The sequence below is a fragment of the Rhipicephalus sanguineus genome, chromosome 7 (assembly GCF_013339695.2).
Source record: "Rhipicephalus sanguineus isolate Rsan-2018 chromosome 7, BIME_Rsan_1.4, whole genome shotgun sequence".
NCBI classification, from domain to species: Eukaryota; Metazoa; Arthropoda; class Arachnida; order Ixodida; family Ixodidae; genus Rhipicephalus; species Rhipicephalus sanguineus.
The window spans coordinates 130,175,022-130,193,685 of record NC_051182.1 but is presented as its reverse complement, the minus strand read 5'-3'; the positions used below and the strand labels follow the sequence as shown (position 1 = coordinate 130,193,685).

The window sequence follows — 18,664 nt, the reverse complement described above, 5'->3', positions numbered from 1 at the left end:
GGGATACTTGGCAGGTATGCATAGGATGGCCTAATTTTTCTTTCGCCTAGCCATATACAGCTCTGCCATAAAAAAAAAAAAAAGTTCCGCTCGATTGCGGTCGAGGCTACTAGGTATGAAAGCACAGTTAACACTTTTGCAGGGTCAATTTCCTGCAGCCACTGCATGCAACTATAAGGTTCTCCAACTTTCAGGAGCTTGCTCCTTTTGCTGGGGGGTTGTCTCTCGTCCCTCCCGCAGTGTACGCTGCGCGTGCTCGGCGGAGCACGCAGAGAAGCCGAAGCCAAGGCAGCAGCAACGCGGGCTCGCCGCCACAAGACCTTGCAATGATAGCTGACGAGTCCGGAGAGACGCCAGCGCCGACAGCAAGCCCCTACCAGCACCAAGGGGGCGGCAGCAGCGAGGACTCGCGATGCCGAAGCTAAACGGGCTCGTCGACAACCGGACCCGGAGGCGGCACGGGCCCGCGAGGCCGCAGACAAGCGGACCCCGAGCCGAGAGCCCGCGAAGCAGAAGCCATTAGGGAAACGTTCCCCCGAGCTTATCTGATCCGCAAACAAGCTCTTGAAAATGTATATACTGCATCACTACGCAAATTTATGTATATGGTGCATCGATATGTAAATTATAAACAGTGTGTATATAATGTGTATACAATCACCCCACAACAAATCTCAAAACGCTTCATTATATGATTGAGCAGATGTACAGAGCATTCACAGTTTACCAGATTTAACCTCTGGAGCAAGCTCCATCATCATTCACTTCGTGGATATGCTGCAATTTTTTTTTAGTATTTAACACAGTGGATACCTCGCTATCCTGGACGACACCACTGCAAGTGATCACAAAGCCACATGCAGACACCTCTTGCCTTGTCGCATGCATGAACACAGAACCACATTTCGAAGTTTTAATACATTCAATATATTTATTTACTCAGTTTTAGACAGAGTCAAACAAAGCATCATTTTTCTTTGTTTCTTCGTTCAAGTCCTTTTTTTTTCTTCGGCATACTATGTATATAAAAATGTTAAAACAGAAACCTGACTTCAAATTCCACAAGCTTAACACCGCAATACATACACACGTTCCACGCACTCTGAACCAGTCAATTTTTTGTTTGTTTTCTTTTTAACACTCACTCCACCACACACTCAAAACAAGCATTCTCACATACGCAGCACGGGTAATCACTTTTTTTTTCTCCTTGTTTCTTCTTAGTGCTTTACAAAGTCATTTCCATTCCTACAAAAAAATAATGAAAAAGCCTATATTCAGTCCATGTCTTGGCGGCCACCTCCTCCCGTAAAGACATTCATTCTGGCAACCGTACACCGCCGCACACGAGACTACAGACAACTTGTCTGTCGTTCATGTTCTCCACACCAGACGATAACGAGTTTTGCATGCTCTTTTACCGAGCCTATGCCGCATGTCATGAACAACAGAGGGGTGGTGATTGGGAGCAGAGGAGGGGGGGGACCAGTCAGGTGTGAAGCGGGGTGTAAAGGGAACCGAGAATGCTACACTGGGATTGAAAAAAAAAAAAGAAAAAAAAAAACGGTTCTGACTCCCTAAACACCGAATTACACGAGTTACGGCAACCGACGTTTCCTGAACATCTCGTACAATGACCGGGACACCGCAAGAGTTGAGTGGTGCTGCATGGTTCAACAGGCGTCGCGCCGACAAAACTTCCCTCCTACTCCTCCCCTGGTTCGCGGTTAACAGAAGCCGTACTCTTTAAAACAAGCGACGTCAAGCTGCGCCCTCTAACACGGTGAAGAGGAAAGCAAGAGCATGTCGGCCAAGAGGTGTCGTGCCGGAAAGCACCGGAGGTACACTCAACAGGCAAAAAATAAAGGAAAATAATATACAAGTGTATGATCGGGCACAGCTACTAGCCAGACGGAGATCTTGGCGGCCCGTGCATTTTTTTCCCTAAGCATCCAACGAGTTGCACACACTTCTTTGTACGAAGGGGGAGGGATTGGGAGGGTGGGGATGTCGTGAGGCTAGGGACGTGGGGATATCCGCTGTCATCACAGAGACGAAAACAGGACGCAGCTCTCCAAGCGACACCGAAACTAAAATGAAACATACGCGAGACAAACAGAACGGTGAAAGCGTCGCCCACTGCGCGGCTTTTCAAAAAAGAAAACGTAGCTCCCGCAATCCCCAACTCCTTCACCGACACTCCCCCATTTAGCTGTGAACACTTGCTTCGCTTTGGTGCGCGTGTCGTGCACAGAGCCCTCTCGCGCCTGTGTCATACATATGCACACGACGTAATTTACAGACGGCTGCAACGAGAGCCGGAGCGAGCAGCAAAACATTTTCTTTCATATTCCCCTGAGTTACCGTGCGCCCCTTGCTGCCCAGAATGACGACTCATTCTCGACAATGCCTAAAACGAAAGTCCACAAGAGCACTGACCAACAAGGCTTCTTTTTTTCCTTCCTAAAACAAACTGGGAAACTAATTTGCTGAGATTTCGGTTTCTACGCACTGTTGTCGGGACGGCTCTAGGTAAGTGACTGATGCCAACCCAACTAGAAAAAATAAAGGCTATTCACTGAGCCTGGAGAGAAAACAAATTAAAACAAAATGTGCAGAGAAGGTGAGAAGGCATGGGGGATGGGACGAGAAGCACAACGACAACACTGCACGAAAAAAAAAAAAAAAATGCACTCGTTGGAAGTAGATATCCTCGCAAGTGTTCATCGAACTCCAACGGAGCAGGGTCACTCGGTATTTTTTTTTCTCTAGGCAAGTAGCCTATGAAGGATCCGGAGAAAACAAACGTTGAGGAACACATCTAGAGAGAAGTGAAGCCACGGCGCATCCCTCCACATAAAAAAAAATATACTGCCAACACCAAACTTGGCGCAGGCACACGCAAGAATCGCAACGTCAAAGAAAAAAAGCAACTGGCCAGCTGTTGTTTTTGCGCTTGCTTAGAGGTACGCTGCTTGTTTTTCCTTTTAATGTTGAACGATTTACGGTCAAAGGGCAACAATTTGAAAAGTTCACTTTCTGTGTCAGCTGTCCCTGCCAAGGAATTAAGTGAGGGCTGAGGGGGAGGAGAAGGGGAAACGCACGCGTGAGCGCAGAGACTCGTATCTGCCATGTAGGAACGACGACGAAAAGAAAGAGAGGGTTTTTGCGGAGGGCTCATCCGCCACAAAAGAAAGCTCCCCCCATACCCAAACGTCGCAGAGTCCCGTCGTCCAGCATCGTCGCAGTAGCGAACCCGCACAAAAAAGCAGACGACGGCGCTGCTCGCCAGCACGCCACGATGAGTAGACGCACGACGACGACGACGCAGGAAGTGGTTGGGGAAGAACACAAGCCGCCACAACTTCTTGTTCCCTTGCAGGTTGATGCATGACGGACCGGACAGAGATATGGGCCAGTCGGATGGATCACTGCCGTGTGTGAACCCCTCCTCATCTCTTCTTCTTGACTGGACAAGCAAAGCCTCCTTCTTGTTCTCCTCCTTGCAGTGTCAAATGGTTAACAGTTCCGCACGAAGGAGCAGCAGCAGCAGCAACAGTAAACCCACACCCCCCCCCCCAACCTCTGCCCTTGACATTCGACCCCCCACATCAGGGGGGCAGAAGCGGCAGGGAGGGGAGGGAGACAAAAAAAATATTAAAAATGTGGCAGGGGAGGACTCAATCAGTGCTTGCGGTGCCGTTGCTCTACCTGTCCGATGCTTTTGCTACGCCGCTCTGTAAAAGAAGAGAGAAAAACAAACAAACAATGTCTTAGATGTCGTGCCGTCTGGCAACGAGATATTGCAACATGTCGGTCTATAGACCTTTTGGGTGTTTACGAACACGGGTTTCTATAGTTGAGTCCAACTTAAGCGGGCAGGTGAGGCCCTGCCCGGATGACCGAAGTGCGGCAGCCAATTGTCTCCGAAACTAAATAAATACGGTAGAACTTCGGTGATACGAACCCAGCTGACGTGAATTTTGGTCCGATACGAATTCGAAAAACTCCCGGGCCGAATTCCATCGTGTCCAATGGGCCAAAATTCAGATGCTACGAACACCTTTCCATGTCTGACGGGTGATACGAACTTTGGTACCGAAACCGTCAAGCGACGGCCGAGGGCAGCGTGCTCCGGAAGCACGCGCACGGCCAGCGCACAGTCAGAACTGTGGTTATTGTTTGTCGCAACCACAGCGCATGAAACTGCAGTCGCTGTCGACGCAATCATGTATAGCGATGACAAAACTGATGGAACTCTGGAAGTGTACACACATCCAACACTCAACCGAGTCAAAGCGATGCTGCTTTGCGCAACCACCGCGCACGAAACCGTGGTCACTATCGACGCAATCATCGATAGCGACTACGCAGCTCCAAAGGTGCGCAGCTAATGCAGCGGTAGATTCAAGGCAATGTCGTAAAAGGGCAAGAAGTGTTTTGGCGTTCCTGTCGTTCACTTATGACTATGGTGGAGCGGGGGTTGGCACTCACGTAAAGCTCTGATGCGCGTGTTCGCGGCAGCCAGCTGCGCCGTCCCCTATTGCACTCTAAGAAAAAAATAGAGTATTTGGGGAGTATTTCTGCTACACAACAATAATCGTCATCCACCTCGCACTATCACCGCGGTCCCGGCACCTGCCGATCACGAACGGCGCGCGCGTTATCAGCGTGACAAAGCATTCTTGATAGGAAAGCGACCAGAGCCGGGTTTTCAAGAAAGGAAACGCGAGCAAGCCAGATGACGATTATTGTTGTGTAGCAGAAATACTCCCCAAATACCCGCTTTTTTTCTTAGAGTGTGGTCTGCTCGTATATGTCCCAGAAAGACATATGCGAGTTCTTCAACGGAAATAAATGTTTTATGCATATAGCACGACTTGAAAATGGATTTCGCTGGTTTTTTGGAGATAGAAAATTTCGGATGACAAGAATATTTTTTCTCCCCCCTGAGGTTCATATCACTGAGATTCTACTGTGGTCCTGCTCACATCCTTCATCGGCAGGGTTAACGGCTGTCCGGTTCACAACATCAGTCTAGATTGCATCCCCACTGGCGCAGGCTTATGTAGGAATGCCACTGCTTTCTAAAGCTGTAACCGACTACAGTCGAACTCCGCTTAAACGAAATTTCCGGTACAACGAATAATTCTCGGTTCCCCATCGACAGTCCATAGGAGTCAATGCATAAATATGCTCGACACAACGAACACTTTTTCTGCTGCCGTTCCGCTTCAACGAAATTTGACGATGCCATTCCGGGCTCAAAAATTTTATTTACCGTGCAATAAACACAATCTCGGACATTTTGGTGCATTTTAGAACATAAAAATACAAATTCAAAGTCTAAATCGCATGTTGGCACCACCAGAAACCGCCACTGTTGACTGAGCATGGGGGCCGACATTGCTTGATAGTGACGGCGATCAGACTGCCCTGCTTTCCCAACTGGCTTGAGTTGCTTCTTAGTCACAGACAATCCGAAGCCAAGGCTCAGTTGTCCACACTGGGGTACAATCGCGGAACGATTCCTTTTCCAATGCCTCTCCAATGCTTTTCGTGCTTCGCTAGTGGTCAGAGCGACGGTACATGCGCGTTATCAACGCGAGCAGCCCTGGGGTGCAATTGCCGAATGATGCATTTTCCAATGCCAATGCTTTTCGTACTTTTCGCGCTTGGCCAGTGCGACCGTTGGTCGGAGCAATAATTCGTCCGCGTTATCAACGGGATCAGCCAGCCGTGAGTGGTGGATAAGAATAGCATAGAATAAGGTGTAAATCATCGCTCCGCGATAGCACGCCTGCATCTCCCCGTTGTCGGCAAATAGCTAGTGTTAGTGTATTAGTGCAACTGTGCAGTTTGTGTTGCGTGCCCGTGCCTCTGTTTCGTTCGTTCGCGGAAGTCGTCGTTTCTGCATTCTGTCCCACGTGGCGTCGCCATGCATATATGAGAATCGCGTTGTGATGCTGCTGGGGATGCAAAGGAAGCAGCAGACACTTTTTGAATTTTGGAAATAAAAGTTTCTCTGTTCAACTAGCTCAGGTCAGCCATATTTTTTTCGATTTCACTACAATGAAATGTTCGCTTCAACGAACATTTTTCCGAGCACCGTCAATTTCGTTGAAGCGGGGTTTGACTGTACAGGCAAGAAAACCTCGGAGAGTCTGCACTGCTGCACCTTGCTAAGAGTCTTTTGGAAACACTTACGGCTTTCTAGATAGTCCACGTTTCGAAAGAAAGGATCACAGAAGTAAATTTCGGTTCCAATATAGCATTGTTACGTGATTGAAAAAAAAAAAAAAAAGAAAGAAAGACGTTAGGCAATTTGACCTCACAACAATGAAAGCTGTTGCGCGCGCAAAAAAAAAGGGGTATCAGTCTAAAACTGCAGAAATGCAAAGCAACAACATAACCTTTGTTTATGTTATATTATCTTTGTTTATGGTGGCCAGATTTCTTGTTTTGTGACACTGCACACAGCATTAAGCAAGAACATTAATTTCGGTCCGACGGACTTGAATCGCCTCTTTGCAATGGCTCAAAAGAAGTCTTGTGAGTTAGCTTCATCACAGAACATCTACCCACGATTTTATAGAGCTGACTGCAGTGCACCTAGTAACTGCGAGCAGCTTCAAAAAATATTGGTCCCGAAAAAACAACAACAAAACACATTCATCTGTGGTAAATGCACCTGTGCCAGTTGCTTTCACTGAAAATTTATCCCTCACAGAGCCCAAAAAAGCTTCTTTAGAGTTGGGGATATCGCCACAATATCCTAAACAAGCAGCTCTTTGTTTCTTGCTGATAGAGATTGCATGCAAGACACTCTGTGTTGGTAATGCCTGTTTTCTGAATGATTCTTGCAAGACCATCAAGAGCTTGCTGTGTTTACTGCTGCCGCCTCCACGGCAACTTATGCTTGCTACTTGACATGCAGCGATGGCAAAAACACCAAATCGAGCTTCAACGCAAGGCACGCGCAGCGCAGAATACGGAACGTCGTGATTCGGTCCGTTTGCAGCATTGTGAATTTTAAGGGGAGACGCGGGTCGAAAAGTCGCGGTTTTCCGAAAAAAATCTGGGTTTTTTTTTTCGGCTGTACAGTCGAACCCACTTATAACGATCCCACATATAACGATCTATCGGTTATAACGACCATATTTGGGTGCACTTACGATTTTCCTATGCTAACAACCATTGAAGCTGCGTCCAGATATAGCGAACATTTTTCAAAGCCTCCTACTTTTACAACAAACACTTCGGACACGGTCGCGGTAAAAACATGGCGCATACGAAGCGAAAAAAAAGTTAAGACATGCCTTCTAAAGCGTGACAGGGGCGCGCGCTCGCGCGTACCCCGCTCCAGTTTACTCGCGATTAAGATACCCAGATCGGCGAGCGCCGCACGCAGATTTCGGATGCTGCGAGCGAGGTCGCTCTCTTTCCAGGCATTTCTTCAATGATAGAATGACAGTGAGGGGAAAAAAAACAGTAGGCAGCATGAAGCCTTGCGGTCAGCTTTCGCAGGGCAACCTTTCCCGACGCCGTTCTCTGCAGCTACGACCGCCTGCGATGAACCAAACAATGCCTAATTGGAACGCAAGAAGGCATAAATGCAAAAAGTGATAACCGCGATAGCTTTCCATCGCAAAAAAGGTTCACTGCGTCCCTAAACTCGTCGACGCCACAATGTGCCGCGAAATGTCGTCCGTCTTTTTGGTAACGGCAGAGACCGGTCGATCGGTGATTACGACTTCCGCGCGATTGCGGCGATGCCTTCGCAGATAAGCATCAGAAAAGAACGAAGGCGAGGTGGCGGCCGTCGAACGTGAAATTATGCCTTATAGCCGACAACCTTATCACAGTCATCTGTAGATACTCGGCTTTGCATGTGGCGTACGCCGTACGCTGCGGATTGACGGCGCCATGCTGCCGTTTGCAAGTTCGCCGCCGCCGCGTCGTGCAAGACTGCTTTTTTTTTTTTAAAGTGCGCGTCGCTTTGTAGAAACGAAAATAGCTCGCTGTTGTTGAGCGGCGCGGGCACCGAGAAACATCGATGCACTGACAGCGAGCATATACAGCGTGTTTGACTAGGTGACAACTGAAGTGCGCCGCGCATCGTCGTGCAGGGCCGCGAGAGCATCGCGGAGACGTAGAGTGCGCGTTGCTTGGAAAATGCTTGTTTTCGCCGTGTTGAACGAAGAGGCTAGTCGCCGCACCCGTACACGGTCCGGAGTGAAGTAAGCACGAAGAACGTACAAACGCGCGCATACAGCATACAGCAAGCGGCACGGCAGTGACTCCGCGACCCGAGTAGGCGATGCACTGCACGCCAACTAGCCAGGGACGATCGGCTCCATGTCGCGGTACCGCGCTTCGGTGAAACGGTGTCAGCTCATTGCAAAGGCGGTTAATTCACTCGTGAGCACGCAGCGGGCATCGCTTCACGACGCGAAAAGGCTTAGCTTGTCACCGAAGGGGTTGTTAGCACTTTAATAAAAGTGCACAAAGAAAAAAAAAACGGCTTGGCCGCTAAGCGCGCGTTTTTAAGGGAGAGTCCATATACAACGAACTACTGATATAACGACCACTTTTCGCGACACTTTCGAGTTCGTTTTAAACGGGTTCGACTGTATTGTCATCCTTGGACTATAACCTTTTATTTCTGAAAATATCAAGCTCAAATTCTCATGAGAAATTATCTATAAAGGCTTCCAAGTGACAAGCGGTGACGCGAGAAATGCGCAAAAGTTGCGAAAAAATGGTGTAGTTTGCGTCCTTCTGTTGCGAAAATGACGCGGTGCCCGCCATTTGCAATCCTGCCCGCATGCAGCGTAAAGCTGTCCTCTCCACAATACACCAGGGGTTAGTCTCGTATCTTCACGCAGAATAAAGAAAAAACGATAAAAACGACGCGTACGTCGAGCGTTTTGAATTTTGCGGCACGCAGCGCGAGGCCGCCATTGGACGGCGGCGCGCTCCACCCTCTCCTCCCTCCCATCTCCCCGGCAAAAGAACGAAGCCTCAAACGCCACGACCGAGTTGTTCTGCGTTTCTTCTGTATTTTCGTGCCATGGCAAGCCCTAAAAAGCACAGTTCTGATGTTTGAAAGTTCAGGACTCGCCACAAGTATAGAGGGAAACGGCGTCGGACGATTCCCAAAGCGACAGCGATGGACGATGCCCCCGACGCTCCGATATCGGATAGGCCTAACGCCGACACCGAACCCCGCGACAGTGGTTGTGAAATTGACGCTGTGGTGGAATTTATCAGTGCATCCCAAAAGAAGATTGATTCTTTGAGAGTGAGCCTAGACTTGTAGGTGCTCCTGCTTTGCGATGCTTTGCGAAATCGGTGCGCTCACGGCACTTGTGGCGGGTTCGGCATGCCACCCTTGCCACGAACGGAAGCTCGGCGTCCGAGAGGTGGCTGGAAAGCGCAGACTTTCGGCATTCCTCGAACTGTGTTGTGAAAATTCCGATTGCCCCGAGTCTACGCTTTCGTCCACGCACACGTGGAGGCGGATTGTGGCCCAATTTGATGTAAATAGTGTTTTTTCTGATAAATGCCAACGTTTCAAACTTTCAAACTTGTTTTTCTCATTTTCATTTTTTTCGACAATTTCACGTTTTGCAGGCAGCCTTTTATAAACTTATATTTATTGTATAGTAACGAAACTTCGCACACGTATTCTTCAAGACATGTAGAATGCAAATATCTACTTGAAATTGCAATATCTATCAGCATTACTTGTGAAAATATTCGGTTACTGTTTCAAAGGAGACTGAAAATAATCAGTTACAGAGTACAATTTTTTTTTATTAGTTCCATTATCTCTGTGGAATATCTGGATAGATATTGGCACTCTACAGTCTACAAAGAGTCTAATAAGATTCAACACAATGATTTTACTGAAAGTTTAGTACATAAACGAGTTCCCGCAAAAGGTGTAACATTTTGCCATTGTGTATGACATAACTCAACAACTGTAGCGGCTACATGGAAAGTAATGACATATTTGAAATCTGCATGAAAAACTATACATATAACAGAATTTTCAAAGTCTCTATTGCAAAAAATAAAAAAAAAAAGTTGTTTCGAGGAGCGTCTCCCCTGAGGCTACCTTCGGATACAAACTTTTTTGTTTATTGAGATATCTTAATGAAATTTTCATGATAGACTCAAAGCAAAAGCATTAGAAGAATTACAAAATTTCATGAAGTTATGTTCACTGGTTCTCAAGTTATGGCAGTATGTCAGAATAATGCACATGGTTCTCTTATCCCAGGCCTGGAGAACTTTCAAAAGGTACTGGAACTGTGAAATTAACTGTGATGATTCCCAGATTGATGCTTCAGGGGGTAACAGAGCCCTTTTTTTGAATTTCCTTGCTGAAAAGTTTTAGCAGACCATCAAACTTTAGTGTTGGTGATTAGGATATTATCAATCAAATTTTGATTAACTATAATAAATAACAGACACAATATATTGAAAAAATGGGCTTGTCACCCCCTCAGAAATTTATTCAAGTACATAATAAAAAAAGACTTATGGAAATTCGATGAGTGGTTCCAGAGATATGGTTGGGATAAGCAGCCTCACTAGCCAAAAAAGTCATTTTGAGAAAACGACGTTTGAAAGTTTTGAGCACATATGTAGTTCTAAAATGATCCTGCAGCATAACTGGAGGTGTCCTTTGGCACTCTCTTTCTTTGCCGCCTTTCCATCTTCTCTAGTGATCGATTATTAGCCTTTTTCAAGCGCAGAGAATTTTTTTCGGCTGCCCGTTATATTGTAATGTGATTAGGCCATATGCTGTGGTGCTTTGCCAGCTTTTTTGTATTCGTGCTATCACTTAGTCTTTATTGCAATTGATCATTGAATAATTTTTATAGGATACTAAGAGTGGCTCTCGTCATGACAGCCTATCCCTTCCTCCTAAATAACAGGCAATTACGGCCAAAACATTGGGGGAATAGAAATTCCTTAGCTGTTTATTCAAGACGCGAATTGGGTAGATGTAAATTCATCTCCCTGCTTCACTCAAGCTCACTTGTAAACCTCGACTGTGATGCGCTTCACAATTCACCCGGTTGCGGCGAACACGGTTATCTGCGAGGCTTTTATATTTTTTTTTTTTTCAGATGATTCATGAATGCTTGCGGCGATACCACGCACGGCTCCAAGCGCGCCTAAATTGCATCAACAGTGCTTTATTTCACCTGGAAGTGCTCGGCCGCGGAGTCCGGGAAATCTGCACGCGATGTTCTGGGTCGCGGCATTCGGTGACGATGCGCAATATCCCTAGGTGCGGCGACGAAAAATCGGCGCGCAACGTGTTTGGTCTCGAATTTCGGGACGCCGACGCGCGGCCGCTGCGCGACGAGCTTGGCTGTGAGGTCCGCTGCCGATGCGTAAAATTACCATCCGTGGTTCCGAGGAGCCGGCGGGCGATGCGCTGCGTTGCTTACGAAGAAGCACACTGCCGCGGTTCCTCTAACGCGTTGTTCTTGCCCGCAAAGTTCGAGGTTCGCCTCGCACGCCGGCGCCGTGAGCGGAGTTAGGCCTAGCGACGACTCCGAGCAGTAGACGCGCCGGCCGCGGTGCCCGATGTTTGTTTCAAAGTACGTAATGCGTGCTCGCGAGTACAAGGAGTCGTCCCGCGATTATCTTCGTCACTACGTACGAAGTGTTGATAGCAGAACCTCCAACCGCTGATCCGACGAGTCAACTAAAGGGTTGGACCGAGACGCGCGCTTACGACGTTCGCTACGAGCGCGGCGTGCCATCGTAATCTGATCGGGCTTCCGCTTGCAGCTCCTAACTAAAACGTAGTTAAGTTCTACGTGATCGTCGACTTCGAGCCGTGAACACATAACGAGTGCGAACGCGTCATAAAGACCGCGACTTTCGACAGCCGTGACCTCGCGAAGCGCAAGCAACAGCCATGGCAGCAGCCGACGATCCCCCGAAGCGCGCATCGGACCAATGGCGAGGCGCGCTGGGGCAACATGGCGGACGCGGCCAATCGGAGGCCTCGAAACGACCTTCGGACATTTGCTTTTTGTGCGCTTGTTTTCGAAGGGAGGAGCCAGCTGAGGCGGGGAATTCGAAGACGGAGAAATGCTCGTTCCGACGAGACCAAAATATCGGCGAACGGTGGCGCCGTTGCGAAGCTATTATTTTTTGAAAATCAGTGTTTTTTTGCGATTTCCGCAATAACTTTCGCCACCGTGGCAGGCGTAACAAATTTTTTAAAGCACTTCTACGTGGTTTTTGGTGAAGATATTTTGGAATCTGATAGAAAAGGGTCTACAGAAACTGAAAATGCGATTTTCAAAAAAAAACGATTTTATGCCATTTTTCGCGATACGAAAGGCGCGTCCCCCCTTAAGTCAGCTTTGTCACAATGCCACAGCGTTACTGTGAACATTCTGAGAACCCAAAGGGGCCACTGTCATGGCGTGAGCTGTGAGTGCAGCGATGCCACGCCAGAAATGCACAGAGGCATGATGGCAGCAGATGGCAAACGCGCCAATGCGACTTAACCACTGAAAACCATATTATAAGCATCTTCAGTTAACTGTTCGATATAGTGTGTGGCCTGGTGCAGTTGTAAGTGTAGTGCACACTTTTCATAGGCGAAAACCCAAATGTGCCGCGCAGTTCTTCACTGCTGCCTCTTGGTGTGAGAGTGCTTCAGGAACGAAGTAGGCACAAAGGCAAACATGAGTGTACAGTACAGCAAGCCTCCCAACAGTGATGGCGTGAGCTTGGTAGGCAATGTGCTGCACACTACTAACTAGGAATGATGGGCACACATTTTCGTACAGCAGCGCACTGTTTACGCGCACACATGCATCGGGGAAAAACCAGACGGGTCAACCACTCCCACCATTTGTGTCACGAGTCACTGTTGCGAAATGCTCCTTGGTATCGCAACCATGCACTGTGACACGGCCGTGTTAGAGAGCCATAATTTTTCCGTGCTCATCACGAGATGCGAATTTGCAAATTGGCTGTTAGCACACAGCTAAGCAGGGTTACTAATAGACATGCACAAGAAAGCAGCAGTGGCTGGTGGTGCATTTATGTTGTCTCCTATCAAAAGCGTGCAGTCCGCCTACAACAGTGCTATGCTTGCTGCATTACATGTGCGGGTTTATTGAGGTAGTGTCGGTGCAGCGAAGTTCCACGGCCACCGCACCGCTCCTGATTGTGCACGATTGCGCGAGTACCTGTCGAGCCAACTTAGGAACACCAAGCTGTTTTTTTTCTGCAAAGCGATGCGCGCACTTAGGTTGTTGCCTATTAAAAGAGCACAGTCTGTTCGCAACAGCGGTACGTCACACATGCTGTGAGCAGATGGCTGGAGATGTTCATCGCGATCGGGTTGTGGGCGAAAAGTTGAACTGGAGTGTTCGTCAGTAGCTGCCATCACACCTTCGTTCTTTTCCCAACGCTTACCAGGAAAGGCAGTGCCAGAATCGTGCCGAAGTCTGAATCACTGATCAAATGGTGTCTGCAGTTCACGAAAAGGCGAAAGACCCTTTGTGGTGCATTGTGGCACTGGCCACACAGAATGTTGAGGGGTGCAGTTAACCTTTCTGCGACAAAATGTGATTGCACTGTGCACCAACCGATAGGCATAGGACAAGCCACTACAGCTCAAGTTCATTACGCTCCATAACGCTTGCTCGGGGATTCATTGCAACTACATTTCATCCATTAGCATGTTTAACCCTTTGAAGGTCAACGTTTCACACCTAGGGGAAAACGCTGAGTGCATTGCAATGGGCTCCGAGTTTCCCCCACAAGTGTGAAACAGCCTGTACGTCATCCGCGACAGCCATACATACGGCCAGACAAACATGTACAGTTGTATCCAAAAAACGGCAGGAAGTGGAAGATGGAAGCTGCGATGAAAAAATCCGTAAAATAGGTGAACAACTGTACATGTATGTACATGTACAGTTGTACATGTACATACATGTACAACTTGGATGTAACGAACCTCTATTTAACGAATTTTTTTCATTCTTCAACTCCATCCCCATAGAAATCCATGTATTTGTTACCTCCATGTAATGAAGGCATTGTGGCAAATCACCTGGGTGTAACGCATTTTCCATGCTCATCATTCATTATTTTGAGCAGTAGATCTGCCGAAAATTCGGATAAATAATGTGTAACTTTTGCAATTGCTAAAACGAAAGGCAAGCGACGATCACGAGAGGAACGCATGCAAGCGCATTGAGCTAGAGCAGTCAATCCGGTGTACCGTGATAATGATGATGATTAAAGCCACTAGCTCCCCTAACGCCGCTCTAAGGCAGATCGAAGTTTTTTTTTTCCTTTTTGTTTTTTTTTCGCTTACGCATCGTGACACCAGGTGTCACTGTTGTGTGCACCTGATTTTGCTGGCTTTTTTAGGCTTGTGCATGTTTTGCTGTCAATGCATCGCATGCGAGTAGACGCGACGCAAGCCTTAACGCGAGTGTCAACGTCGGCAGTGTATGTTGCGCGTTTCTAACAGCGATCACTTCGAAAATTAGTTCGGCGAGAAAGCATAAAGTTTTGTCTTTCGAGTACAAGCTGTCGATCGTCAATGTGTGTGTAGTTATGCCACATTCCCGGCAGGTACTTACCGTATAAACGCGTGTAAGGGCCGCACTTTTTTTTCAAGAAATGAGGGCCAATTTTCAGGGTGCGGCCCATACACGCAACGTGCAATTTTTTTTTTGAAGCGAAAGAAAAACCGTACCAGCTAGCGAACGAAGAACGTTTATTGCAGCATAGAGCATATGTGCTTAATCGTCGTCGCTCGACGAATCCTCAGACTCGGTGTCCGAGATGGTGTGTTGCAGAGCACTGTCCTCCCACAAGCAGTCGTCTTCAGCGCCATCCAAGCTGTTGGATATAGGGAACCAGCGCTGGAGTTTCCGCAGCCGCCCTGGCGGTCAAAGTGCGCATACTCCAGCCGCTCCCGCGGACGAGAGTGGCGACTGGTTGAGGCGATGCGGGCGCGTATCGCCGAAACAAAACAAGAGGATGCTGGCGGTACTGTTGCGCATTCAACTGCCACAATACGTAGAAATGAGGGAGGACGTATCCTTCTATGTTTTTCCTTCTAAAACGTATGAGTATGAACGGATGCGGCGTTGCATCCCGGCAGTCAGGCGAGCACAGTATGTTCTTGCTCTACTGTCTAGTGGCGTCGGGCTGATTTCTAAACCGAATTGCGCATGTCTGCTAGATTTATTCGATAGTAAGGGCCACCAGTGGAAACCGGGGCCAACGAGAGGAATTTCATCGGTGTTTTGTCGTAAAAAAATGTACATATTATGCAGCATGCAACATATGTAACAATTTTTTCGTCTGACCACCACCAAGTTCATTTCTGATGCCACCGCGTGCAATGAATGATACGATAGGCAGGTAGTCTGCATCATTTGCAAACAGTTACGCAGAAGGAAAGCTGTCTGTCTACGAGATGTGTACGGGGGCACGTTCGCGCCGAAGCCGCTGCGAAGTTATAAGAAATACGCCCGCGATGGATGCCTCCGTTGAACTTTACTTGTGCTACAGACAGAGTTGTCACGAACAAATCAGCGGACTACTCGAAGCTTAGCTTACTGGAGTCAGCCGATGCGGTAAAGCATCTTTGTGTATTGGCTTCCGCGGCGAAGTGCCATCGCAATTATATGCCTCGCTAGAAAAGGGTCAAATATCTTGGATTTTTACTCGCCGTTTAATTCGCCTAACGTACTGTGTTAGTTTTTTCGCTTGCCTTAGCCTGCTTAGAATAAACCTGTTTGATCAACATAGACACTTGCTATAGCGTTTTACGTGCCAAACAAGGTATGATAATGAGGCACGCCAAAGTGTGGGAATCAGGATTATTTTTGACAACCTGGGGTTCTTTAATGTGCACATAAATCTCAGTACGCGGGTGTTCTTTGTATTTCAACCCCATCGAAATGCGGCCACCGTGGCCGGGAATCTGTCCCGCGCCCTCGAGCATAACAGCGCGACACCATACGTGCTTTGCTAGCACGGTGGTTTGCTTGATCAACGTCCGCGTGCATACATACCGCAGGCTGGGCATACATACCACGGCAGAAAAACGTTGACGCAGATACTCCTTGCCTCTTTTTTTTTTTTTTACTGCAGTAGTGGGCAGCTGGTATCGACGCAGCACGTACTTATCAATGGAGGCTGTGAGCCTGCACTAGCTTGACACAAATCCCAGGGCGCAATCAGAAAATGGTGAGGACGGAGTCGCCATCAAGGCACAGCAGTGTCTCTTTGACGCCGTATGCACAGACGTAGTCTGCTCTGTAGGATTTGTCTCCGTTTTCCAATGCTTTCTTGAGAAAGTAGCCTTCAGACAAAGTTATTTTTTTTTCTAAACCATAGAGCAGTATCATTGGCGCAATGGCTGCTCGAGGTGTTCGCGCCAAAATGAAGCACGGGAACGGCACACGCGCGTGCGCTCACCGCGGTACAGTGCGGCCGGTCGTTTGAGTGCGAGCGGCATTGCCTCCGAGATTAGCCGGCGGCGCGGAGGCCATGCGAGCGGCTGAGTTATGTCGCGACTCCCCGCCAGGTGCCCTTTTTCGGCGCGCCACCTATCCAGCGCTGGTCTCCCATACCGGTGACTTTAAAGCTTCGGGTCACAACGTCCGTCGACACTGAGCTCCACGCCGACAGTATCCAACCGAGAACAGTCGCAAGCGGTGCCCTCTTCAGCCGTCCGGTCGGCGTCTGTTCATGGCTGCCGCTTGCCATCCATTCAGTGTACAGCCTCCGGAATTCAACCTTAAAAGGTCGATTAACGCTGACGTCCAAAGGCTGCAGCATTCCAGTGAGGCCGCCCGGAATCACGGCCATGTCTGTGCCGACATTGCGCAGCTGTTCCTTCACCTTATCGGTAAGGTGACCGCAGAAACTGTCCAGCACTAAAAGTGACCGTTTGGCCAACAACGCTCCCGGTCGGTTTTGCCAAACACACTTCACCCAGTCCAGCACCAAGTCGTCGTTCATCCACCCCTTTTCTTGGGCTCGAACTATGACTCCCTTGGGGAACACTTCCTTGGGAATCCTTTTTCTTTTCAACACGACGTACGGAGGTAGCTTCCGCCCGTCCGCGGTTACACAAAGCATCACTGTGCAGCGTTGGCGCTCAGCGCCGGTGGTCCGCACGGCGACACTCTTTTTGCCTTTCAGTTCGACTGTGTAGTTTTCCGGGCAGTCAAACCACACAGGAGTTTGATCTGCGTTCGCTATTTGAGATAGCAGATAATTATGTTCATGGCGAAGGCCGATGACATACAGTCGCCGACCGTTTATTCGGACTCGACGGGAACCGCCGAAAAGTCCGAATAATCGGGAGTCCGAAAAAACGGATTCACTCGAAAAAAAGCACTTTTATTGGCCCGATCGCCCGAAAAAACTGTCTATGCGCGTTTGCACACACGCACGCTTACGCGCGACCACGTCGGCCTGTACCTCTGCGAGTGTCTGGCCGTCGCTGTAGACAGACAACAGCATCGATATGGCCTGCGCCAAGTCCGCATTTGATGGTTGTGGTGCGGGCGGCGCGTCATCGTCGGAGTCACTGTCCGCCAGCGCCGGCTCGCAGACTTGACGGACGATCTTGTCATCGTCCAACTCTGCGCAAGGCAAAACGGCACTGTCGATGTTCGCAAACTCTTCAAACGTACCCGCCCCCACATCGACCCCGCTAGCACGGAGGTCGTCCAAAATGTCCGCTGCTGCGGTAGGCGGACTCTCAACCGCGGGGTTCTGGCCTGTAGCACTGTCCTCAATCCCAGTCATAAATCCTGCGTGGCGGAAGCAGTTGTGGATCGTTTCCTGAGTCACTGACTTCCAGGCATCGGACAACATGCTGATGGCCGTCAGAACATCAACGACGTAGTTTTTGTTACTGTCGACGCATAACAGCATACGATTCAGGAGGCGCGACCGGTAATGAACTTTCAAGTTTTTGATCACGCCCTGGTCCATGGGCTGCAACACGCTTGTCGTGTTAGGCGGCAAAAACTCAACTGTCATAGCCTTCAAGTTGTCGATATGCCCATGGGCACCGCAGTTGTCGACGAACATCAGCACCTTGCGATTTTGCTGTTCGTACCGGCGGTCGAGCTTGCGAAGGTACTGCTCGAAGAGGTTTTGCGTAATCCACGCCTTTGAATTTGCTTCATACCACACAGGGAGTGATTTGACGCCTTTAAAACATCTCGGATTCTTTGACTTCCCTATTACGAGGAGCGGAAGTTTCTCCGTCCCCGTCATGTTGCCTCCTACAACAACTGTTAGACGCTCCTTGCTATGCTTCCCCCCATGACAGGGTTCGCCAGACAAAGCTAACGTCTTGTCGGGCAGCATCTTATAGAAAAGTCCAGTCTCGTCACAATTAAAGACGTTTTGTGGTTGATATTGGCGCAGCAGTGCGCACAGCTTGTCGGCGCGGTAGTTGGTCACGAGCGTTTGGTCGACGGAACCACTCTCGCCGCACATTCGCTTGAAGGCCAGGTCGTACCTTTTCTTAAAGTTGCACAACCAGCCGTCACTGAACCTGCAGCCGGTAATACCCATGCGCAGGGCGAGCGTCTCTGCTTTCTGTCTGAGCAGATCGCCA

The 18,664-nt window shown here is 48.8% G+C and overlaps 1 protein-coding gene across 1 annotated transcript in view; it reads right to left on the bottom strand.

Moving 5' to 3' along the window:
* Positions 1 to 903: 903 nt before the first annotated feature.
* Positions 904 to 18,664, bottom strand: part of LOC119399929 (casein kinase I) — a 31,356-nt gene continuing 13,595 nt past the window's right edge. Inside the window, exon 4 of the mRNA XM_037666824.2 lies at positions 904 to 3,737. Coding sequence (XP_037522752.1) covers positions 3,708 to 3,737 — 30 coding nt within the window. The 3' untranslated portion in view covers positions 904 to 3,707. The remainder of the gene's footprint in view (positions 3,738 to 18,664) is intronic.